Consider the following 23,268-nt stretch of genomic DNA (forward strand, 5'->3'; position numbering starts at 1 on the left):
ACTCACTATTGATTCATAGTACCGTTTCATCCAGTTCCTACGTGTGTTGGGAACTTGCTTGCATTCGGCATCCGATATGGGCCTTCTTAGTCCTATATGATGCACCCTCCTCCTTTGTGCAGGATTTTCCCCTTTTTTTTTTTAGTTCTCCGATTCAGCAGAAGTCCTTGAGGGTCCTCCTATCTCTAGTTTTCCCTTTCCCACTCGAAGCGTCTTTCTGATGGCTCCATTCACTTTCATTCTCTTGGCCCTTTCATTTGTTTCATATCTGGCCTGGAAGATCATTAAAGCAGTTCATTGTAATAAAACACCGTCGGCACTCAAGAAGCTGCCTGGACCGAAAGGTATGGTTCCCTGCACGTGCCTGATCTTTGCTTGGGCTCTCACAGACATTGACTCGTCTGCAGGATACCCGTTCATTGGATCTGTTCCTGATGTACCCGAGAAAAACGGATTCATCAAGTTCGCCGAATGGGGCAAAGAATATGGCCCTATTTACCAGGTCCATTTAGCTGGCACCAATCACGTATGGATCTCCTCGGACCAGATCGCGAAAGATCTTTTAGCAAAGAAAGGATCCATATATTCCGACAGGCCGCATATTCCTGGTCTGATCGATGATAATAGAACGAGCGCTCAATATTTGCCACTGCTCAGTAAGAATGGTGAGTCGACTACGGAGATGACATAAGTAGCTCACACTGAAAACTCTCAGATGGATGGACGCGACAAAGGAAGTTTGCGAACGTTATCATGCGCGAGTCAGAAGAAGCGCTTTTCCATCGATATCCCGAGATTGAGGCAAAGCGCATGCTGGTTGAGCTACTAGAAGAGCCAGACCGCTACAACCATACGTTAGAGTCCTTCGTTGCCCGCGTCACCTGTCGCCTGGCTTGGGGACGCAGCGAAGCGAGCGATGAACTCAAGCAGCGTGCACGCGAATTGCTTCTCGGAGTCTCTCCCACTGGGTCTTTTGCCAACAAGCTCCCCTTCTTAATGGCCCTGCCCGACTGGCTTTCCCCCGCAAAAGCCTGGGAGCGAAGACGCGCCCGGACTGAGCGCTTCTTCTTCCAGATCATGCAGGGTGAAGTGGAGAAGGATGCTCGGGAGGAGAAGGCACCTCAATCGTGGATGAAGATCTTCCTTGACAGGCGCAGCAAATGGGGCTTCAAGGATGAGTTGGAGGGGGCATATGCTGTCGGTATGCACGGCATTGCGGGAGCGCTGACCATTGCTGCGCCAATGCAGACGTTTTGCCTGGCCATGTGCTTCTACCCGCAGTATCTACCAATGCTCCACGAGGAACTGGATCGGGTGTGCGGAGAACGTCTTCCTGTTGCAGAGGACCGGCCTAATCTTCCCTTCTTGCGCGCTGTCATCCGAGAGTGCCTGCGCTGGCGCCCCCCAGTCCCGACTGGCATTCCCCATGAGCTCACACAAGATGACGAATACAATGGCTACCACATACCGAAGGGTAGCGTGATGCATCCACTCGAGTGGTGAGTATCTACTGGTCTAATCACGAACGAAGGCTGCTAACAACATCAAAAGGGCCATCGCTCGTGACCCTTCCATGTTCCCAGACCCAGAGGCTTTCAATCCGCTGCGCTGGGTCGAGCCTGGCTGGCCAACCTACCAGGAGCCGCTTACCCAGTTTCCTACAATTATCAATTGCTCCCAATTTGGATATGGCAGAAGACTATGCCAGGGCCAGACTGTCGCCGACGAGGACCTGTTGATAGGAATTGGGTCGATGGCGTGGATGTTTGACATGTCCAAGGAACATATGCCTGCTGCAGCAAATGTCTCGAGCCACTCGATTGGCATGAATGAACATGCTTCCATATCCCAAGAAGAGCTCGATACTGGGATCGAGAAGTTCGAGTCTTGTACTATGGAAGATGTACTTTTATCGAAGTACACATACCCTGGAGCCTTCCCTGTCGGTCGCGACGAGGGAGAAGAGAAGAGGATTGACAAGGGGAAAGAGCTTGCGGAGTTTGACCCTGCCCATACTGATCCTACGCTTGACTTTAGCACTTTGTTGATCGCGAAACCGCTGCCGTTCAAGTTTGAGCTGCGAGCGCGTGATGGGGAGCGCGCTGACAGAGTGAGGAAATTGTTCCAAGAGGGATGCGAGAAGGGAGAATACAAGGAGAGTCGAGAGTTCTGGGGCGAGGACCAAGGGAAGGGGAAGCCTTGTGGGTGGGGAAAGGTTTGAAGGTAGACGATGCTTGGTAGGCCTGAGGACATCCTTTTTGTTTGGTCGTTGTCTACACATGAATATGACATGAGAATACACTAACAAAAGAGCCCGACATATCAAGATGTGGCTGCATGTAGCGTACGCGTACAGAATGCACAAAAAGCCTTTTAAGGTTGCACTGCCGAAAACACGTGACTTCTCGATCGACAGCCAGGCGTACCTAAACTCGCATTGCCAACCGGTGACGTTGCTGAACACCAACTTCGGACGACAACACAGCTCTGATGCTCCCCCACTGACCATATCAACACTGGCACGCTCGCTAGAGCAGTGCTTCGCTTGCATTCCAAGATCCCGTGCTCCTGACTCCAACATGCTGGGCTTCACCGCGACGCGCATCCAGGTCGCAACGTACCTGCTCGGCGTCGCGCTGTTCTCCATCTCGTTCCTCGTCTTCCTCAACAGTTCGATTTCCTTCGTCATCACGCAGCGCATCGGGCAGGCGCACAATGTTGGCGACGCAGTGGGCACGTTGGGCTTCGCGGACGAGCTGGTGGCGCTGGTTGCGTGCCCGGCCTGGGGGCTGCTGAGCGACCGCGTAGGCGTGCGCAGCGTCGCCGTCATGGGGTATGCGATTGTCGGTGTGAGCCTGTGGGTCTTCATGGCGGCGAAAAACGTTTATCCACAGCTGTTGCTCGCGCGGTTACTGTTCAGCTTGGGGGCCACTGCGACGTGAGTGGACATGTGGCACGCTCGGTGGAGACGCATGCTGATAATGGGTGATAGTGCTACTATGGTCACTGCAATTCTGCCTACCATGACTGTCGTGCAGATCGTGCAAGATCCACGGACGCCTCGGAGACGCGTCAATGGAGCATCGCATGCATTGGCTCCTTCCATCTCGTCCGAATTGACGATTACGCCTGCGCGCTTCCAGTCACGATCCCCGCCACGCGATGATGATACAATTATAAAGAAGGATACAGCCGCTTCTACGTCGCAGCTTGCAGGACTGGTGGGCATGTTTACGGGATGTGGTGCGCTAGTGGCCCTACTCATATTCCTGCCGCTGCCTACACGCTTTGGACGCGGAGGCGCCGAACCAGCCGCTGCGGTTGCTGATGCCTTCTACGTGGTTGGATCCATTGCCATCGTCGTCGCACTCGGATGCTTCTTTGGACTACGCCATCTCCCTGGGGAGGAGGACAAGAGCTGGAAGCGTCTCTACCACACACCCGAGCACAAGTTCTCCGATCCCACCCCGTCGCGCCAGCGCATCCTCTCTTTCCCGCGCCTGTTCCTGGAAAGCATCCGCCTGGGCTACCAATCCCCGACCATCGGACTAGGCTACGTCGGCGGCTTCGTAGCCCGCGCCTCCTCCGTTGCCATCAGTCTGTTCATCCCCCTCTTCACAAACACCTACTTCCTCCGCACAGGACAATGCCGCGCCACAGACCCCGCCGATCCTGCCGACATCAAGAACTCGTGTCCACAGGCCTACAAACTCGCAGCCATGCTGACCGGCATCAGCCAGCTCATCGCGCTCCTCTCCGCCCCGCTCTTCGGCTACCTCTCCGGCCGCTACAGGAAACATAACCTACCCCTGATGCTTGCAGCTGCCGCAGGCATCGCAGGCTACTCCGCGTTCGGCTCCCTCGCGAGCCCGGATCCTAAGAGCAAGGATGGGTCTGGCGGCATCTTCGCCATCGTTGCGCTCCTCGGCATCAGCCAGATCGGCGCGATAGTGTGCTCCCTCGCGCTTCTCGGCCGCGGCATCAACGCCGACGACAGCGCGTCCCATGCACCACTGTCCGACGAGATCCTCCCTTCCAACGGCCACCCTTCGGCCGGCGCCACGCCCCCGCGCAGCCCGACACTCACGCCCTCGTCCGAAGACGCCCCGCTGCTGGGCACAAATTACTCGCGGCCCGCGTCCTCATCGGGCCCGGCGTCGCATACGCATCTCAAAGGCGCGATCGCAGGGACGTACAGTCTGCTCGGGGGCTTTGGGATTCTGCTGCTGACCAAGGCAGGCGGCGCGCTGTTTGATTCCCGCGGGCCGGGCGCGCCGTTCTACATGATGGCGGGTTTCAATGGGTTGCTGTTGGCAGTCGGAGTTGTTGTCGCGGCGGGGGATGTGTATAAGGGGAGGCAGGTGAGGGTGGATAGGGACAGGGAGACGAGGTGAGATGAGATGATACCCGTGGAGATGAGGGATGTGACGATGCTATGTTTGCTACGTATATGTACCGATAATAATGAATATGTTATTGGATGTTGACTGCACTGGGCATGTGAGCCATCGATGTCAATAGGGGTAGTGTGAAGAGGCCTTTCTGAGGCCTGACACGACAAGCTGTATAACACAGTGAGGTAAAACCCAGGACACAGTGCTCTCTTGACGCGCAGTCGTCTACCATCAGATGAAGCTTATGCCCACAGCACACGCGACAAAACCACGTCCCAGCCTTCTCTAACCCCAAATCACTTCCCCAACGCGAACAGCGCTGAACTTCTTGGGCCACATGCCCCATCAGCTAACGGTCTGCGTCTGGCAGACGTGTAGTCAAGCAGTCTAGTCGACGGACTGTGCACGAAGAGTCGCCGAAGTCTGTCATTGGTAGCCTGGCACCCCATTAGCTGCTAAAAGTGTGCCGTGCCAACCATCCAGTATTTGTACTTGGGCGTCAAATCTTCGGCGCCGTGGCGGCTGCGTGGTATTCGTGATCGGTACGAGCAGATGACACTGCAGCATATCAGTTGGCTAGCAAAGCTGCAGGTACCACGGACAGTGGCTCGCTGGCTTTCAAAGCTTCCGGGTCGGTCTTTTCTCATATACTGCTGTGCTGTGCTGCGCTGCTAACACTCGCTAGCGAACAATGTGGATAGCGAACCCACTGTTCACGCACAGTCAGCCAAAATGCATAGAGTGCATGCTTTCCTCTCGAAGGCCCTCCATGACCCAATATCGAAATCCCCAGACGGAGTCCTCTTCTTGGAAACTCTGCTGTCTCTATTCCTGTCGCTGTGTATGTGTTGCTGGAGTTGGGTCATGGGACTTCTGAGGAAGAGACCCGTCAGTCTGTGACCCAAAACTCTCGTCTCACGTAAAAGTCCACCCCCCAGTCATGGTACCATATCCCCGTTTGCAGATCTACAACCCTGCGCAGTCGACGCATCATCCAGCGAGATGCTGCCCCCTCCAGCGAAGCTCATATTTCCGCCCTGACTACCAACCAGCCGCGCAGCTAACGCCGATGCTGATGCTGCAGCTGACGACCGCCGGTCGAAGAGTGTACCACGCGTGATATTCTACCAGCACTGCACTGTGCAGGCAGTACAGAATAGGGAGCGCTGCCGAGTGGCTGGGTTTACGCTGGCCAACGTGTGAGACGGCGAAAGGCCGAGGCGGGCGACTGCGGTAGTAATGGAGAGCGAGTAAGGGATAGCAGAGATCAGTAGATGTGAACGGAGATTTTCGTGACTGTCTTGGTGGCGTAACTGGAGGTAAAGGGAGAGAGAGCGAGACTGCGGTGTGGAGGGTCGAGGAGAACGGGGGAAGCCGCGCGGCAGAATAGGACAGTGCAGGACAGGAAATAACGACCTAGTCGCTCGCCCCTGCCCTGGCTTGCCCTGTCCTTCACTGTGGAGTCGGATCTCCCTCGTATTGAGGATAGTACAGCACGGCAAGGTACTCATGCATCGGGCGCGATGCTACCCGAAGCTAAGACGCGAGTGTACGCAGTCAAGGGCGCAGCTCATCGACCAGGGTACCATTTCTGGTGCCTCAAGCGCCCTCATGCACATGCAATGCCCTCTCGCTCGCAAGAAGCAATATCTCGCATCCAGCACTCGTATCAGCATCGCCGCCCCTGAGTCCTACATGCCTCCCTGCCGCCATGCGAAACCTAACCTGCTTACTGATGGCACGCCGCACCCCTTTCCGGAAGCCGTGTGTAATAGTTTTCATTCGCGCATTTACGCTCTCGCCGCGGCCAGAAGCTCGCACATGCAGACTCATACGCCGTGCATTGATGCTATCTATATGGCATGTATGAACGCGATACACCACCAGGGTCTGGAGACGATAGGATAGGATAGGATTTGATACGACATGATATACGAGCAACCAAATTGTCCGATCAGCATCGGTATGTGCCACGGCGGTGCGTGGCCCAGGCTTACTGATCACGCAGGGATCACCACTCGCCATCGCATGTCTGGCATAAGGGCGTGGAGTGTAGGAACAGCATCAGAGGTACGTCCGAGATAAGTGGTGTACTTGGAGGTAGCGTAGTGTAGAGTGGCTAATTTTTCGGGGTAGAAAGCTTACATAGGTAGAACGAGAGAGACGTCTGTATGTTATTGAGATTTCTCATAAGCCGATGAGAGGTCGAGAGTTCGGGTCGACGGAAGGGTGGTCGGCAGCGAGCGTTTGAGGATTGCTAGCGAGTCGACCATCGGTGAGGCGATGGCTAGCCCAGGATTCGGCATGCTGCTCCAATCGAGCCGATGTTGTTGCCGTTTGACTGCCCGGAGCTGGGGATGGTGGACATAGTGGCGCTCTCTTAGTCCGCAGCACACGAATCCCATGAGTGGTCTTGGAACAGGCCGCTGTTTGGGCATCATATTTGTCAGATCTTGTCTAGCCATGTCTGCAGGCAAGCTTGCGGAGCGTGCCCTGACCCGATGGCCACATCAGAAGCATGATGATATGATGCATCCCCTCAATAACAATATTTTATGTGCGGAAGAGGGGTATGCCTAGTGTTGGCTATAGTTAGAAGCCGTGATTCAGCTTATGAATGCGGCTGAAATGACTGACGATGGCCTGTGCGGGCCATGGGAGTTGGTGTGGTTCTACGGCGGTGGCAAGGGTTGTTGGTAATTGTTGACCAATGGCCCGAAAACATAACAACGTAATGGCTCGAGAACATAGCAACGTCCAAGGTGTATCGTATCTGCCGCGATGCCTGCTACCGTACTAAGGAGTATCACAAAGCCAACTAAGTTGTCCTCGTAAAGAATTTCCGGATAGCTCACTCTAGCGCATCTTGGGTGGCCTGCTCTATCTTGCAACTGGACTCCAGCAACTTCTTTGCAGCTTCCTGTATAGAACGGCCCTCCTCTTTCATTGTATGCAATGCTGTTTCAAGACTCTGTGTCCGTATGCGTAGTCGGCCGATCTCGGTCCTCAGAACGTTGATCGTTTCTGCCGATGATGAGCTCGTGCTGCCAGGAGTATGCGCAAGAACAATAGACGGAGGGGTACTGTGGCTCGGGTGCTCCGAATTGGTGCCAGTCACCATTGCCTCTTCCAGGACTTTGATCCGCTGCTGTAGTTCTGACTTCTCCGCATCCCAACGTCTTTTGTCATCGGCACTCTGGGTCTGGAGACGATTCGCCATCTCCATAATTCGCATGTACTGTGATCCATTTGCAATGAGCTGCCGCCGACTTTCATCCTTGCTTTCCTGCAGCTCTTCAACCTGATATTCCATTGCTGCGACCTGCGCTTGTAGTTTCTCTTTCTCATCCGTCAGACTGTTGATCTCCACGTCACTGACTTCGAACTTCTTTTCCAGCGTTGCACATTTAGTGCGCTGTCGCTCTAGCTTCTGCAACAAGCTGTCGTATTCTCGCTGGAGTGTTTGAAGCGCTATTGTTTTGACGCTGACTTGATGCTGCAATTCTTGTAGAAGGACCGAATGCGCCGAGGTTTGTGTGGTAGCTGCTGTCGGTGGCGAGACAGGAGGGAGACTGACACCGCCTGGGAAATGCATCGATGACGGAGATGGTAATACTGTCGATCGCGTAGGCTGAGGGGCTTGCATTGGTGAGTTCGGGTGCGGTGACATGAACACAGAACCTGACGAGGATGCCGTGTAGTGCGGAGAGCTACCCATTGGCGGCATTTCGTTGCCGTAAGGGTTACTTCGACCAGTTTCAGTCGGTACGACCGGATTTCCTAATGCGTTGAAACTATGGTAGGAAGGTGCGTAGGGTCTAGCGGGCGGAGACTGCTCCTCGCGCGTCTCTGGGTGGTTGAAGCCTCTCCTCATGTTTGGCGTTGTATCAGGCTGAGATGCGCTCTGGTTAAGACTGCGTGGATAGGAATCGTGTATATGATTCCGTAGCTTCGAGTTAGCCCATGACACAGTGTTGAGCGCCCACCGAAGCACCTCCTTTATAGGAACTTCCTCAGGGTTTGGTGACTGATGTCTCGAGGTTAGCGACGAGACAAGACTTATAGCGACCGTGGCAACACAGATTGGGTTCTGACGAGATACGGAAGGCAAACCTACTTCTGCTGATAGATGATGATCTTTTTGCAACAGTAAACCGACTCCAGAGTCAAGGGATAGTAGTTCGGCGGCAAGTTTGTTCAGCAAGGCACGGGCGTGGACGCACTCTTGGCCCTTGCAGCCGGATGAACAGCAGGCTACGTCCCCTGCCGCACGGGTCGCGTGTTCAGTGCCGAATCGTGACCGGTACGCGCTACCAATGAGCTGTGGTGACAGATTCCGTTCAAGCGCCCGGAGACACGACTCTGTGCAATCTGTAATCAGCTCTGAGCTATGAATACGATCTCCGATTTAGGTGGTGCACAGGTATTTGACTTTGGGTGGACGAACGACGGCATGCGCCAAGTGTCACCACACATGGACGCAGCGGTAAGCGCGCGAAAAGCAGACCAGTAGAAATGTGAATGGATAGTTGAACCTACCTTGAGCGCCTATTAGCCATTGCCCTGCGACAAGCTGCTGGGATGGGTCGAAGAGGGGTTGAGAGCTAGATCTGGATTCGGAGGCGCGACGCGGAGAAATGAAGGATCGAATCGAATTTGTGAGCGGTTCTGCAGTGCTGGATGTTGGAGTGTACAGCGGAGGTAGCCTTCGTTGGTTTAGGGTCTTGCTGTCATGAAGATAGTGGCCGGCATGTTGCGGGAGCGGGGGCCGCTCGTACGTAGCCAAAGCGGAAGAGGCCCGGCGCTTGGTGTGTGTGTCGACTGGGTCTTCCGTTTCCCATGGCCTCTTCCTTCCTTTCCCCGAGTCCATGAGTAGGAGTGGCCCGTCGAGAATGAAAGCAACTTCTAGGATGCGCCATTCGGTTGTTGCAGCGGACTCCGGGTCAGATCAGCAATTACTTTCAAGTCAGGATGCCATGGCCGAAGCGTAGTGATCACTGCAATGCTAGGGGATTAGTAAGTCGACCGGGAATGGTGTAGAGGCCGACCGAGATGCACTTTCGACGCTTGGCAACGATGCTTATTCGAGCCTGTAGGAGTCAGGCACGAATACGAGCATGGAGTAGGGCTACGCACGCAGTCGCTGGCATTGTGAGTGGCTCAGTGGAAGTATCACGTATGCGACCTGTGCGTGAGATATCTCGGGCAGTTGCGGTGGGTGCGCCGAGACTATGGTGAGAGTGTTGTAACTTAAAGCGCCCTCCAAAGAGCGAACCTGCGGCCGCAGTCGCAAGTTATTTCCAGGGCCGGAGCTCGACCGTCAATGATATAGTAGGTGCAATGTTCTCGGCAAGATGGCAACCGATTGGGGGCCAGTCGTCAAGGACGGTCACAGTGTCTGTTCTGTGCAGGGTTGCGAATGTTGGGCCTGAGCGGTACCATGGTCAGAGGAGGCGTCTTTGCAAGGAGAAAATGAATGTAGAGTGGTGCATACGCACAGCAGCGGCCCACGATTCCACCGATAATTGTCGTCTAAACTTCTAAAGGGAGTCTCTGCTGACGACGAGGCTTTGTCAGATTTCGCTAACCTACATCCGACTAGTATACATTACTAAACATCACCCTGCGGCGGAAGGAAGGCACGACTGAGTGGTCTGATGTCAGAACGATGCTTCTTGCGAGCATGCCAACGTGTTGCAATAACGGCGGGGCTTTTGCGGGAGGCGGCGGCGGCGGCGGCGCTCTCCGTGCTTCTACCCATCCACGTCGAGCATTGCTTTGCAGACCTCGGGAAATTGCCGATCAGCCGTCGCTGTTGTGTAACATGGAATACGAAATGTGAAACAGGTTCGATGACGGCCGCTCCAGGCTCCCAAGATGTAGCTTCTGGATGTATAGAGCCACTTTGCCCCGGGTTGGAAGGAAATGATTCCCCTTTACAACCATACCATTGCCATAGTGTACATTTACGGGTTCCCCGGATATGCCATAAAACGTGCGCGCCTGTAGACTTGTGCACGGCAGCAGCTAGGCCAAGGCTAGACCAATCATGTGCGATTCATCGACTGCTAGACTCGCCCTTTACCAATCCACAATGCTCCTGTAGGTTTCGAAAATGCCCCCCGGATTTGGAAGTGTGTTCGGCCGAGATCGGCCGGGTACAAGTCGCGCCAAGCAGTTGCAGCCTCTCGATTATCGTATGCAAGACTGTACAGTAGTCTCAGTACAACCGCCACGCCTCCTCGTCAGTCTCCGAGTCTACGTCAACGTCCTGAGCGATTGTTCGCAGCCGTTGCTCCACCCAATGCTCCTCTCTGGATACGGCATCAGCTTCCGTTGCCTGCATGACCTGTAGCTCGCTCAACAGCCCTTCGATTAGAGCCTGACACCTGGTTACGATATATGCAATGCTCGATCCCGGTACAGTTGGCGGTAGGCCGTCTAGGTGCCGAGAGAAAGCCGTCAGTTTGCGCATCATGGCTGCATGCTCTTCCTTCCAAGTATCTCCTAATCCTGCAAGAGATTGCATTGCGCTTCCGTGTCCGCCAGAGCCATCACGGTCAGACCAAACTTGATCCGCGCGGGACAACCACTTGCTGAAAGCTTCCACGAGATAGAAGAAGCGACCTCCAGGATCTAAAAGTGATGGTAGCTCGTGTAAAGGGGCGGACAATGCTTGGATGTGGGCAGCGAGGCCAGAAATAGCATTGGATCCGTTCCATTCACGAAGAGCGAGAACGTTCTTCTGCTCCTGACCAAAACGTTCCTTTTCCTGCATGATCTGATTTAGGCTTGCAACCTCGTCGAACTTTGACCGCAAGGCCTTTTGAGCGCTCACTTCCCACTGTCTCATGGACAAGGCTGATGGTGCATGTAACAAATGTAGTTGTAGCAGTTCACTCTGAAGAGCGACAATCTCTGGGGGAAGAACATGATTCACAGGTTCCGGAGCATGGATGAAGGTAGAAGTGGGTGCTTTGCCAGTTTTCCTAGGAGTAAAATGTTGTTGTAAAGTTGAAAAGGCAGGACGCACAAGCTTCCTGGGCTCTTGGTTCAGAGCTTCACGCGGTTCTTTCGCCTGAACAGGATCTTCGGGTTGCCTGGATGTGCTGGCTGTTGCGCGACCATGTGGTTGCCCAAGCTTAGCTCTGGTGCTAGCGGAGCGCGTCAACCCATCTTGGCGAGCAGAGGCTCGGCTGATACCAGGAGCAGTCTCTGTAGGAGCGTTGCTCAAGGACCTAGTGTGACCCGACACCATCGCTAACGATTTCGGTCTTTCCACGCGGGGTGCGGGATTATCAGCTTCTCCCGTCTCCTTGCGAGCGCCAATCGGCGTGCTCGTCGACTGCGTACGACTGTGGAGTGGTCGGCTCGGTGGTGGCATGGCTTGCGATGCAACGCTGGGTCGCTTAAGGGACTGCGTTCGGCTCAGCCCTGCTGAAACTGGCAGCCTATTCGCATCCGTGGGACGTGATGAATGTGAGACAACAGTGTCTTGCTGGGAAGCTCGTGTTTGGTACAGTGATCGCGGCCTAGGCCGAGTCTGCTTTGCGTCTCCTGCGTTCGCTTGCTGTGCCGTTACGCCATTCGCTGTGGCGTTGGAGCCTGTGGCATCTTGAGCAGGTTCGGCTTCAGTTACGCCTTTCGCTCTCGGAACAGCTCTTGGCAAACCTCGCTGGGGTAAGAAGCTCCGTCGGCTCGGAGTTTCACCATTTGCTTCTCCCAGGGCCGTGTTCTGAGAGTCTGATCGTGTGAGCGCCCGGCTGGCGTCCAAAGTCGGTTGTCCGGGACGCTGTCAAGGTGTTAGCACGAAGAGCAGAGTCCTGTGCGCAAAATGTAAGTACTTCCGACCGGGCATTGGTGCTTTTGTGTCTACTGAGCAGGCTGCGGGGCTTCGCCGTAGAGCTAGGTGTCGGTATAGGCATTGTGGCTGCAGAGTTGTAGAGCTCCTCGGCCCGTTCGAGGGTCAAAACAAACGAAACGGTTGTCAATGCGATCTTATCTTATCTTAGCTGACTAAGCGGGTGTTCACCACTCGGAGAGTGCTGCAGCTACTGAGCTTGAAAGACTTAATAGATGGTATTCTATGGTGATTGAAATTCTATCCCGCCTTTACCAAGCGGAAAGAGTGCTGTGCTAGGTGCTTGCAGGGTGACGTATTCCGAGTGAACGTCCAGCACCACACCAAATTGCTTGACGTCAAGCATAGCTAGCAATCGAAGACTAAGACCTTCCTTCGCTTGCCATCATTTCAACTCGGGCTCTCTCGCTTCGCCTAGGCAGGCCTCCACTAGAGACTGCCCCGGCGGGCGGGGAAAGAAACCCCTTCGATGGCCGGATAGTCGACAAACCAGCTGACTCTTTCCTGCGCTTGCGCGTTGACCAGCCCGCAAGGCAATTCCCGTCCATCGTCCTTGTCGAATATGTCCTTCATGATTTCCTTCTTTCCTCCGCCAGTAGCGACAAAGGCGATCTTGATGCCGTGCGTCACGACCGGCAGCGAGAGCGTGATGCGTTTCGGCGGGGGCTTTGGCGAGTCCTCGATCTTAAGAATCCACGCCTCGGTTTCGCGCAGAAGCGGAGAGCCAGGGAAAAGGCTGCAGGTGTGGCCATCGGGTCCACATCCCAACAACAGCAGGTCGAACATAGGTAGTCGCACGCTGTCTCGCGCCGCAAAGACGCTGACAAGGGTCTGCTCATACTGATCTGCGAGTTCCTGCGCATCGTCAAGGTACTTCACATCGATTGGGAAGACCTTAGGCTCGCCGAGCTCGGCGGGGATCTTATCCAGAATTTCCGCCTTGACCAGTCGGTGATTGCTGTCTTCGTGGTCGAGAGGGACGAGCCGCTCATCGGCGTAGAAAATCTCCCACTTGTCGAACTGGACCTTGCCGTCACCGTTGGTCTCCTTCAGAAGCGCTTGGCCCAGAACCTTGGGCAGCGAGCCGCCGGAGACGGCGACGCGGAAGACTCCATGGCGGCTTATCGCGGCATTCTGCGCGTCGAGGACGTATGTGCGGAGGCTCGGCGCAAGCTCGTCGATGCCCTGGAAGGCGTATAGATTCGGCGGTTTTCCCATTGTGCGCACGGTGATAATGTGAGTTGATGGTGGGGTGGAGCGGGCGGTGGAGGGGCAGGGCAAAGTAGTGGGGTCGTTTGTTTGTGCAGTCGCGCGTTGTTAGCCTTGCGATAGGGTCGTGGAAATGGACTCGCAACGTATCCGTGGGCTGATGAGGAAACGAACACAGAGCGGACAACCGGTATACGGTACAGGGCCGCTATGACAGCATTTGTAAAGTGAGGGTCGGATCGTGGCGCTGGCGCCCACGGTGCCCGCTATGGGCCAGCTATGCAGCCCTGTCTGCACCACACTGCCGCCTAACATTGCGAAAGCCGCCGTACGCGCGCTGATCTCGACGCATATACATCCCACGTATGCATACCAGTCGCTGTACGTGCGGGCATGTCTTTTATAGGGGCCTTCACAGGCACGCGCACAACAGCGCAACAGTTCGCGTGACGAGCAGTAGAAGGCCGATCAAAGTGGACAGATGACGAAACCGCTTCCCACGCTAACTAGCCCCGCCGCCTCTGCCGGGTTGTTGCGAACTGGACGTATTTTGTTCACACGTGAGCCTCTGGTGACGAACGCAGCGCACACATTTCACCCTGGTCAAGCCCTGCCAGGCGGCTGGCAAACATCTTTGGGGTAGAGAGGAAAGAGGAGGGAGCGATCGAGAAGACCTGTGACTATTTTGCACATCACAACAGTGAGGTCCAAGACTTGCATGCCAGCCTCATGGCTGCTGCAAAGACCAATTTACCAAGGGATGTCGTATTTGATCTTGAAGAAATTACCGTCTCCCGTTGAGGGTGGGTAAGTGTCGATCGGCTATGCGAATGAACGACTACTTGCCCAGCCTGGCCGTCCCCATCCAAAGCGCTGAGCAACCGTCGAAAGAACTAAGGCACTGCCCTCTTTGACGTCGCTTCTGGGCGGTCCGCCAAGATCGTAGCAGGAAGCCACGGCGCAGCGGGTGTGCGTTGTCAGATTCTTACGATGCTCCAGCTTTCATAGAACATATACCCACACGTTTCAAGGAATCTGCTCATCCAAGAAAGGTCTCATAATGTCTCTATTCTGATATAGCGTGACGTTGGGCCTGCTATTCGCTTGTGTGCATCTAGGTCTCGGTGGGATTGTGAAATATTGTGGAACCACACCATGCCACAGAACCATGCATGGCATAGCATGCCGCCTTTTGGATCCGGGGTGAAGCTAGGCAAACAATACATGCAGGCATGGTTCTCTTACTCGCTTACGCAAATCGTGGTGCGGTGGGAGACCGTACGAGCCAATACTTCATATGTCTCAATGCATTTCGCATAGTGTAAGATCGTGCGTCGAAGGGAAGACTTAGTCAACATGTCATCGTAGTTTAAGAAATGGCGGTTCGAAGCGGTTTGTAACAAAGAAAAGATGGCCGCAAGGGGCCACTGTAGCCAAGAGACACTCCACCAACTACGTTCCAGTGGCGTACTCTTTCGGTCCGTGGTTCTTCTAAGTAAATGATTCAAAATGCGGGCATACCCACCTGGCCATGCCCCAACTGGAGGGTAGTTAGAGAAGAGGCTATTTTCCCCGCACGATACCTTTGGTACGGAGGATTTACCATTGGCCGACGGGAGGGGATAGCGTAGTTGTTGGACGCTAAATACAAGTATCTGGAGCCCGCGGCAAGAATGCGGTCTCGTGAGTAGCACTGCACAGGGGCCGGGAGGTGGAGTGTTCAAAATGATATACCTTGCTGAGGTGGTGGCAATTATCGCGAAACTTTGTTGACACTGGTGGACGACGGAGGGGCGAAATTGGATCGACCCAACAGCTGCGAGCGATGATACAGGTCTTGCAAGAAGAGTCGCGAGAACTCGAACCCAGCGGACTCCGCGGACAGACTTTTGCTGTCCGTCGCATGAGGCTGAAGCCTGGACGTTGTCTGGCTGCATCTTCCCATCCATAGTGGCTTGGACCCTGACGCCGTTCGTAGCTTAACCCCGGATCGTGCTGTTCGGCAGTTTACACCGTTGCTATAGCTAGAGGCTCCCTGGGACATCCCCTATAAACGGGAAAGAATGCCGATACCTATGGTATCACCAACACGTCCCCATGGCTCCATACGTAGGAATATCGAACGTCGGAACATACGGAAGCAACAAAAGGCATGGACTCGAGGGATCCCAGTCTAATCTAATTATGGTGGCGACCACGCGTCCAACAAAGCGAGGATGTCAAGGACACCGAATGCCGCAGAGATGCATGAGCCTGGACAAACGTGGTCTGATGCAATGAAGCCGAGGATGAGGATTCAGCGGGAGACGCTAATGCAGCGGTTCACTGTGTTTTGAGGCGGGGCAGGCAACAGTGTATGTACCAACTAAGCGGCGCGAAGCTCCTTCCATGTTTCGAATTATTCCCAACGCCTAGGCTGCACGGAATGAGAAGCGTTGCCAGGTCACTTATCTACATGAATGGTTGCACAGACCAAGTCTAGACTCTTCCGGTGCGGGCCGCCGAAACATTTCAGAGTCCGTGGGTTTCCGCGTTGACTTGTGGAGGAGAAGGTAAACGTTGTTACCGATGCTGGTCTACACGTCAAAACGTAGCACCGGAAGGCGTCCGGTGTACGTGGAGTGCTTGGGGCTGGGGCTGTAGATTTAGAGCAGATTCGACGTTAAAATCGGCGCACCAGTGGGTTGCTCATGCGCGAGTACGAGGATCCGACTGTCTTTACCTGATGCGCGTCCCTGCAGCGCGTCCCGCAGACAGTTGCGCAAGCAGCAGGGGTTGAAGCCTTGGGGCTAGTGCGTGGCGCTGGGCATTGTATAGGAGGACGACGAGGAGTACGGTAGCGCTGCCCGAAACGAACGTTCCGCGGGAGACAAGCACTCGTGAAATTGTTGCTCCAAGACAGCGGATGCGGGCGCTCAATGCAGAATTGTAGATGTCGATGCGAATTTGGATCTTTGATGCAGTTGTAGAGATCTCGATGTATGTGTCTGCCGAGTACTGCCGTGCCGCTAGTGTCTGGTGCATCTAGAGATCGGTAACTTTCGTTTCTTACCTAACAGCTCCGCCACCTTTTGTTTTCAGCCTGCGAAGGAGACAGGCAACGTGATGAGCTCCGTTTGCGATAAATTACCGGAAATACAGGCTGGGCTTGTGTGTAAGCAGGCGGCACTTGCTCTGCCCCAGTGTCCCGGAAATAGCGCCGCGAGCGTAGATTGGGCGGGCCTCCCAGGGCTGGGTAAACTGATACAGTAGCGCGGTCTACGAAAGAGCCTGGCCATCGCCGCGAACTGTGGAGTCACTCGCCGCATACCAGCACGCCGGACTGGTGAGGCCAATCCCGATACCCTGTCGGATCTTCAATGCTGACTGGGTGCCAAATTTTCGATCGATGCACCCGCGTGCCAATGTGTATATACTAGACGCCTGCCCGCGCCACGACCGTTCATCTCACCACTTTATCACAGGTGACAACTTCCCTCCGTTGTCGCCAATATCAACACAACCTATACCATGAGGGACGACACCAATACAGGCACCACCCACTCTACACTCTCACAAGCTCTCTGCTACTTCTCACTACCTGTCACTTCGACGCATTTCTCTATCGAGACCCCCGGCACTACGCCTCTGCAGGCGTATTCGCCGGATATCATTCCGGATCCTTACCACCCGCTACTTGCTTCTCGACAACTATCTCCAGAACACCACATGGCATCCACAGACAACTCCTCTCTGCTCCAGTTGCAGACATCTGCCGCCAATAGGCCTGCAGCGCGACCAATCCAGCACGGTGCCTCGTCTCCTGCCAGCTCAACTACGAGCTCCAGCTCAGGTTCTACAAGCCCCTCGACGCTCTGTTGCAGTCGCTGCCGACGCGAATCCGGCGGCAGCATGGTCCAGTTTGGCACGAATCTCTACTACTGCACCCACTGCGCGAGGATGACGGGCTATTGCGCAGGATGAAGGTCCTTGTCTGTCCAACCAACGAACCAAAGCACATCACGAGATTTACACAAAACTACTCGACCGTCACAGACGTTTTAATTATCTCCTTCACCAAACAAGCCCTATGCAACAGGATGCCACCACCGAGATGAGCTATCACTGTTCGCGATCGGAATAATGCCGCTACGCGCCCGATGTTCCATTGAACCAGCGGACAGGACGGGAAGCTTGTCATTGGAGCATGATGCAGGGCTGTCATGCCTGCAGCTGCAATGGCACGGGAAAGGCGGGAAAGCCCATAACGGATGAAGTTGTGAGCTCGCAGGAGCGATTAGCGCAGAGCGGGTTCTTTTGCGCGATTACGCCGATTTCAGATACAGAACAATGATACCCCCATTCATGATTTACCACCAAACAATATTCCTCGTCCTGAAAACGTGTATGCCTCATGCTTCATGCCTCGTATGCCTCGGCAACCGCCAAAGCCGTGCCAGTGTCTTGACATCCGCTATGTGGGCCTAGCGCTTCCGCAACGGCCACGAATGGTCGATCTTGAAAGCCTCCGACGATGCTCGGAGACTCTCAAACAGAATTTTTGCCCTGGCGGCCTCTTGTAGACGGCGAGCGCTCATGGGCCGCAAATCTGCTCTGTCCTTTGCGGCGCGTGAGCGCATCGGAAGCATGTTGGGCTCGCATGTGCAACGCGCGCATGCGGTCAGGTACCAACAATGACCAAGGTTTTGTCTCGTCTCACTTCATCAGTTCCTACGTGCGGCGGTGCCAGTAGACAAAGAGTTATTGCTCGCCACTTCCGGCGCACATAGTCCCTCTGAGCGCAGCCCTGTGTTTCGAAAGTCGACAGCCACACCCCGTCTCTCCCTTCTCCCCGTAGTAAGGGTATGGGCTTTGTAGAAAGGCATCTCGATGCTCAAAATCGATGCCTCGATGTGTTTGCAGGGGTGTCCCACTTAGGCTGGCAGCGATCGACGATGCGGGACAGGGTCTAGCGGCGGGATTGACACGCGGGGCAAGGGTGATTTTGGCGATGCACCCTTATTTTCAGATGCGCGACCAAAGTCGTGCTGGGCGCGAGTTGGCAAACAGAAATGCGCACGAGAAAGGCCCGAAGAATACGCTCACGCGTGTCTCGTGAGTCGGTGGAGAAGGTAGGCGCACTGAGATGCAGCCATTGAAACAAAGGCGTCCTAGGGAAATCAGCTTATCGGATGTGAGTGGCTGGCTGTCAGGCGATGGCGGTGGCGGTCAAGGGGGGCTGGGAGGCTGGGACACGCGTTCGCATCAGCCCATCAGCCCATCAAGTCACCATCTTCAACTTCAAATGTCGGGAATAACATTTGACTCAGCACGGCCACTACTCCTAGATGACTGTTGGCGTGTAGCTCGTGCAAACTGAACGCTTGCGAGGCACTCATCCGCGATCTCGTGCCCGGCCAGGTTCCCCGTAGTAAATAACAGATCATCAACAAACTATCAACAAAAATACATCCCGTAGCCGTGGACGATCTCCCGCCGTTGCGGGTCACAGCCTACGTAGCCGTCGTCATCGCGCTCAACTCGATGTTTCAACAGCGTGGGTTCTGGTGGGGCGGGGGTGTACATGGTGCAGAGATTATAAACGGGCCATGGGCTGTGACACTTTCATCTGACCTCCTGGGTGCCTCAAAATGCTATGAGGGCAAGGACCGAGGTCAAGGATGGATGCGTGCAGCAACAGCATGACTGACACGTACTGAGAATCATTTCACCACCAGCGCGTTGGGCTCATCGGGTCAGGTTTTGGAACGGTCAACCACACCAACGGACCTCGCTGTTCGCATGCCAACCGATCCCCTCAACACCTCTATCGTGATGTCGACTATCAATGATGTGATCAGCGATGATCTGCACAACACGCGAGGCAAGCACGATGCTAGGGACTCTCATAGCAATCGGTTTGTTCTGATCGTCACTTCGATGTTGTGCATTCATCGGCCCGTACGACGCGAAGCAGAATCGCCAATTCCTCGGTCCATGACAAAGCGCGTACCTGTGGCATCCGCGCATCCATTGGTGGCACTCTGTCACGTGGCATTCCTGCCGCATTGTCTTATCTTTGGATATGGCTGCGTCATCGCAACGCAACATCAACTTTCTCAACAAGTTCCAGCAGAAGTTGGACGCGACCATGTCGATCGAACATCCGTACACAGCCAAAGAAAAGGATCGGTCTTTGGACAAGACTGTTCTCAATGATCTCATACTGAAGGCTTCGTGCTGCTATTTTTGCTAGTTCAGTCACGTACTTACTTCTACCATCCTCCTTGGTCTGTCAACTTTCAGCCTACCTAATCCCAATCATCTGTCAATTGGGAAGTCCATGGATAGACAAGAGCACAAGTTGATATAAATTTCAAATCCACGTGGACAGTACTCAGATAGAACTTGTCTTGACTGTCAATCGCCTTTTATTGGGTCATCCCCCAGATGGAATCCGTCCTCCTGTCATCCTTGTTCTGTTTTTCAACGGCCCCAGAATCCACTCATGACTGTTGGCCGGCAGTCGCAGTCAATTTTGTTTGTTATTTAACGAGACACCAACTTCAGAGTTTGCATCAACAAGTAGAAAATCATCTTACTTGTTGAACATCTTCTCGAAGTGGTTCGCGTCCATGGTTTAAATAAAAACCACAATCCATCCTCTTTTTCATCTGCGTCCTTGTATTGTTCGGCAAACATGCCACCGGTGGCTTCCCATTTCTCATTATCACCCGTGTACGAAGGGGCTGCCCAAGAATGTCACTGCGCCTTCTTTGAGTTTCTCGAGTTCCTCGCGTTCAATAGCATTGCTCTTCTCCACGGGTATCTAGGCCCAATTTCTATTCCAGGCTGCAGCAATTCCAAACAGCGACCGCTATACCTACACCTTTAGAGTTGCCAGGGAGGTATATCCTCCGTTGAAGGACACTGCGCACTCATCCCTTGTAGAAAAATTTCCATTGAACGTCTGGGGCGTTCTATACGAAGACATATCAGGGTGTACAAGCTGGAAAGCGACAGGTATGACCACACGGCGTTCAGGGCCTTCAACGACCTCAAACTAATCCCTCCTATTTATAAACACGCATCCACCATCGCACCCTAAATCGCAACGAAGCATCACGAGTCCTTTCTCGCATTGAATGAATACACAGAACATTCAACTAGCATGTATTGGAGATGCCATCCCTTCCACGTTGCGTGGCTGACTATTTTCAGGTGTGGTCGGGAGAACACGATGTACGTTTAAAGACACCTGCGCTTGTCCGAAAGCTCCTTCCCAAGCTGAAGTCAAGCGATGATTGGCATTACGTACAGCTGGAGACTTCGAATTCGAATTCGAATTCTTGGTATCTTGCGAATTTGAAAAGAGGACTGGCTGATAATTCAGCGACCACTTCTGCTGTCGAGGCACCCCGCAAGTTGTTTCAGAACATGTCCAACCGCCTGTTTCTTCTAATTCTCACATTTCGCGCCATGGGGAGGCATCCGGGCCCTTGCGTCACTCATCGGGCTCCCCGTTTCATCCACGTACATTTACGATCCGCTGCGCACATTCGATCTGGTGGTTTTGCACAGACCTATGGTTCACTATCAAAGCTCAAGCACATTACTCGCACAGTGTCCGTCACTACCGCCAGTGCCAGCCTCTGCACTGTCAGTGACGCGGTTCCGTGGACACGATTCATGTACAACCCTACCACGATTGCTCAGACACCGTCAGCCACACCAACGGATCGAGCTTCAAGCTAATCTAGTCTCACCCCACAAAACACTTCCTGGTAGCGGACCGATTGGGCACCACTTTGAAACAACAATCGGTCCTGCTCCGATAATACACTATTATTCCGTGTGTCCGCTTCTTGCAGCGCGGGCGGATAAGCCTTCAGACGGCTATAGGACCGAAAGGGGGCCGAAGCAGCTATTGCATGGTGGGGGCATGGTCTGGAACTTGCCGTGCACTCGGCATGCAGTGGGGTGGCATGCGTGCTGCAGCCTGCAAGGGCGAATTGCGTACAGCAGCGCGTACGGCGGCTTCAGACTGACCTTGCGACGAAGAGCACCAACGCCACAATGGGCACACAAGTAAAACGGGTGGATGTAAATGCGCCAGAAACTAGCGAAAGGAAGCTACCGCTCCTGGATTGTTCCGAACCGTGTCTCCCGACAACATTACGTTTACGTGCAGAAGCTGAGATGCGAGTGAGGGTATGGCTCCGCAATAGAGGCATTGGACTTGTTATTGTTCCTGATTCCTGTTTCAAGAGACACTGAAGCCATGCGTCCTCACATGGTCCCCATAGGTATTGGGTATGAATCCACATTATAATTCGCAGGGCCCTTTCGCAGGGCCAGACTTCGGTATCTCGTTTACATTCCCACCTTACAGCGTCCATCCACGCGTCCTGAAACTTCACAATAAACATGTTACTGTCACCACTGTCCTCCAAGAGATTTCCGATTCACAAGATACTGAAAACAGCACTTGAGCTCACCATAGCCGCTATACAGCTACTATAACCTGAAGGTATGTACCGAGTACAGCGCCACCGCGCTAATAGTTCGACCACGGGAGCAATAATGCCTGCCGTCTTCGTCTGTCCGCGACTCGCAATGAACCCCTGCACTGCGCTCGCAATCGATGCGAACATTAGAGCCCTCAACATCGGTCCTTTCCTTAGTAGCTCATCAGTACCTGCGGCTCATGGAATACCACATACAGACAGCCGCAAACAAGCACGATGCCGTCACTTGCCCACCCTGTCGCTGACCACCTGGGACCCTGGTCATACCGTTGAGCTTTCACTAGAGCATACGAACCTTTGTGCCGCTGACCACACTATCTATCCGCCTCCCCTGACCTGGCCAGCCGTGCTCGGGTCATATGCAACTGCAGGGATGTACTTCACCTACACCAATGCGAAGATGACTCGGCCCGTCTGTGGCGACCCTTCCCGCGAGGGATGACCGGATGAGGCTGCTGCTTAATTAGCTTCGCTTTCTATGCGATATGATCGCGGTTACAGGGCTTAGGCGATCGATGTCATGTGAGTATCGGTGACGTGAAGGAGTTGGTAAGGAATCTGTTTTGGGTCCTGTCAGTATTGGACATTGGAAGTTCAGGCTATGAATCAGTGAGAGATAAGGTCCGCTACGCATGTGTTATCTCTTTCAAAGCTAATATAGCTGCGCGTATTCGGGAGAGGATGAAATAGTATCCTGAAGCGGAATGTTTTGGTAACACTAGCTGGGCGAGTTCCTGAGTGATGTACAAGACGAGATCTAGTGTGACCGAGAAGGTATGGAGGCCTTTTGAATTGCAGTAGCCCTCTTCGAAGCCTCAAATGTGCAATTTAGGGAAGCACTCATCATATGGCAACTAGGGTGAACTTATCTAGCGCGAATCTGAGCTGTACCACGATTGCAAGATTGTGGATAGCTACGCAAGAAATCAGTGATTAGAACCGACGAGAGTCTGTACAATGAACTCTAAGTGGCATCTTGGAAGCTGGTGTATGGGCAACATGGACTGACTTTTGCAGATGATCCTGTGATCAATGGAACGGAATCCTATCAGTACCGAGATCTCCTCGTAGTCAAATGATGCTGCAGTCAGCTTGTGCTTGCACGCATGTTGGAAGTATAGGTTTCCTAGAATATAGATATAATACATAAAAAATTGTTTAATGGGGTGAGAGAAGTCATGATTGACACTTCTCACCGAGGACGGAGAACTGAAAGTGCTGATCGTGACTTGTGTTCTAGCACCGTCCCGCCGATTTGAGATGGATACAGGACCAGTAAAAACACCGGAAGCTGCGC

General features: G+C 53.9%; 6 protein-coding genes across 6 annotated transcripts; 3 read left to right on the forward strand and 3 right to left on the reverse strand.

The window, feature by feature from the left end:
* Nucleotides 1–220: 220 nt before the first annotated feature.
* CC84DRAFT_1138755 (cytochrome P450) lies at nt 221–4,458 on the forward strand (the record flags this gene model as incomplete). Its single annotated transcript, XM_018176208.1, has 6 exons — nt 221–344; nt 408–665; nt 716–1,499; nt 1,552–2,215; nt 2,328–2,938; nt 2,993–4,458. The coding sequence occupies 6 exons, from the start codon at nt 221–223 to the stop codon at nt 4,392–4,394; spliced, it is 3,843 nt and encodes a 1,280-aa protein (XP_018040685.1). The 3' UTR covers nt 4,395–4,458.
* Nucleotides 4,459–7,073: 2,615 nt separating this feature from the next.
* Nucleotides 7,074–9,476, reverse strand: CC84DRAFT_479157 (uncharacterized protein). Its single transcript, XM_018186432.1, has 3 exons — nt 8,934–9,476; nt 8,512–8,756; nt 7,074–8,421 (listed from the first exon to the last, which is right to left on the reverse strand). Exons 1-3 carry the CDS (start codon nt 9,262–9,264, stop codon nt 7,246–7,248), a joined length of 1,752 nt encoding a protein of 583 aa, XP_018040686.1. The 5' UTR covers nt 9,265–9,476; the 3' UTR covers nt 7,074–7,245.
* Nucleotides 9,477–10,614: 1,138 nt separating this feature from the next.
* CC84DRAFT_1172751 (uncharacterized protein) lies at nt 10,615–12,319 on the reverse strand (the record flags this gene model as incomplete). Its single annotated transcript, XM_018179996.1, has 2 exons — nt 10,615–12,186; nt 12,239–12,319. 2 exons carry the CDS (start codon nt 12,317–12,319, stop codon nt 10,615–10,617), a joined length of 1,653 nt encoding a protein of 550 aa, XP_018040687.1.
* Nucleotides 12,320–12,376: 57 nt separating this feature from the next.
* CC84DRAFT_1161283 (nagb/rpia/CoA transferase-like protein) lies at nt 12,377–13,875 on the reverse strand. Its single transcript, XM_018177694.1, has one exon. The coding sequence runs from the start codon at nt 13,471–13,473 to the stop codon at nt 12,685–12,687; it is 789 nt and encodes a 262-aa protein (XP_018040688.1). The 5' UTR covers nt 13,474–13,875; the 3' UTR covers nt 12,377–12,684.
* Nucleotides 13,876–16,974: 3,099 nt separating this feature from the next.
* CC84DRAFT_1236925 (uncharacterized protein) lies at nt 16,975–17,667 on the forward strand (the record flags this gene model as incomplete). Its single annotated transcript, XM_018183888.1, has 1 exon — nt 16,975–17,667. One exon carries the CDS (start codon nt 16,975–16,977, stop codon nt 17,425–17,427), a length of 453 nt encoding a protein of 150 aa, XP_018040689.1. The 3' UTR covers nt 17,428–17,667.
* A 4,359-nt stretch (nt 17,668–22,026) lies between these two features.
* On the forward strand, nt 22,027–22,413 carry CC84DRAFT_1172754 (uncharacterized protein; the record flags this gene model as incomplete). Its single annotated transcript, XM_018179997.1, has 1 exon — nt 22,027–22,413. One exon carries the CDS (start codon nt 22,027–22,029, stop codon nt 22,411–22,413), a length of 387 nt encoding a protein of 128 aa, XP_018040690.1.
* Nucleotides 22,414–23,268: the final 855 nt, after the last annotated feature.

This window comes from Paraphaeosphaeria sporulosa (assembly GCF_001642045.1).
Source record: "Paraphaeosphaeria sporulosa strain AP3s5-JAC2a unplaced genomic scaffold CC84scaffold_2, whole genome shotgun sequence".
In the NCBI taxonomy this organism is placed as follows: Eukaryota; Fungi; Ascomycota; class Dothideomycetes; order Pleosporales; family Didymosphaeriaceae; genus Paraphaeosphaeria; species Paraphaeosphaeria sporulosa.

Excerpts from the sequence above, each read along its gene's own strand:
- CC84DRAFT_479157 (XM_018186432.1), bottom strand. The coding sequence starts at position 9,264 with ATGGACTCGGGGAAAGGAAGGAAGAGGCCATGGGAAACGGAAGACCCA. Across the intron at positions 8,757-8,933 it reads ATGGCTAATAGGCGCTCAAG|AGTCGTGTCTCCGGGCGCTT; the intron begins GTAGGTTCAACT and ends CAGATTGCACAG. Across the intron at positions 8,422-8,511 it reads ATCATCATCTATCAGCAGAA|TCACCAAACCCTGAGGAAGT; the intron begins GTAGGTTTGCCT and ends TCGAGACATCAG.
- CC84DRAFT_1161283 (XM_018177694.1), bottom strand. The coding sequence starts at position 13,473 with ATGGGAAAACCGCCGAATCTATACGCCTTCCAGGGCATCGACGAGCTT.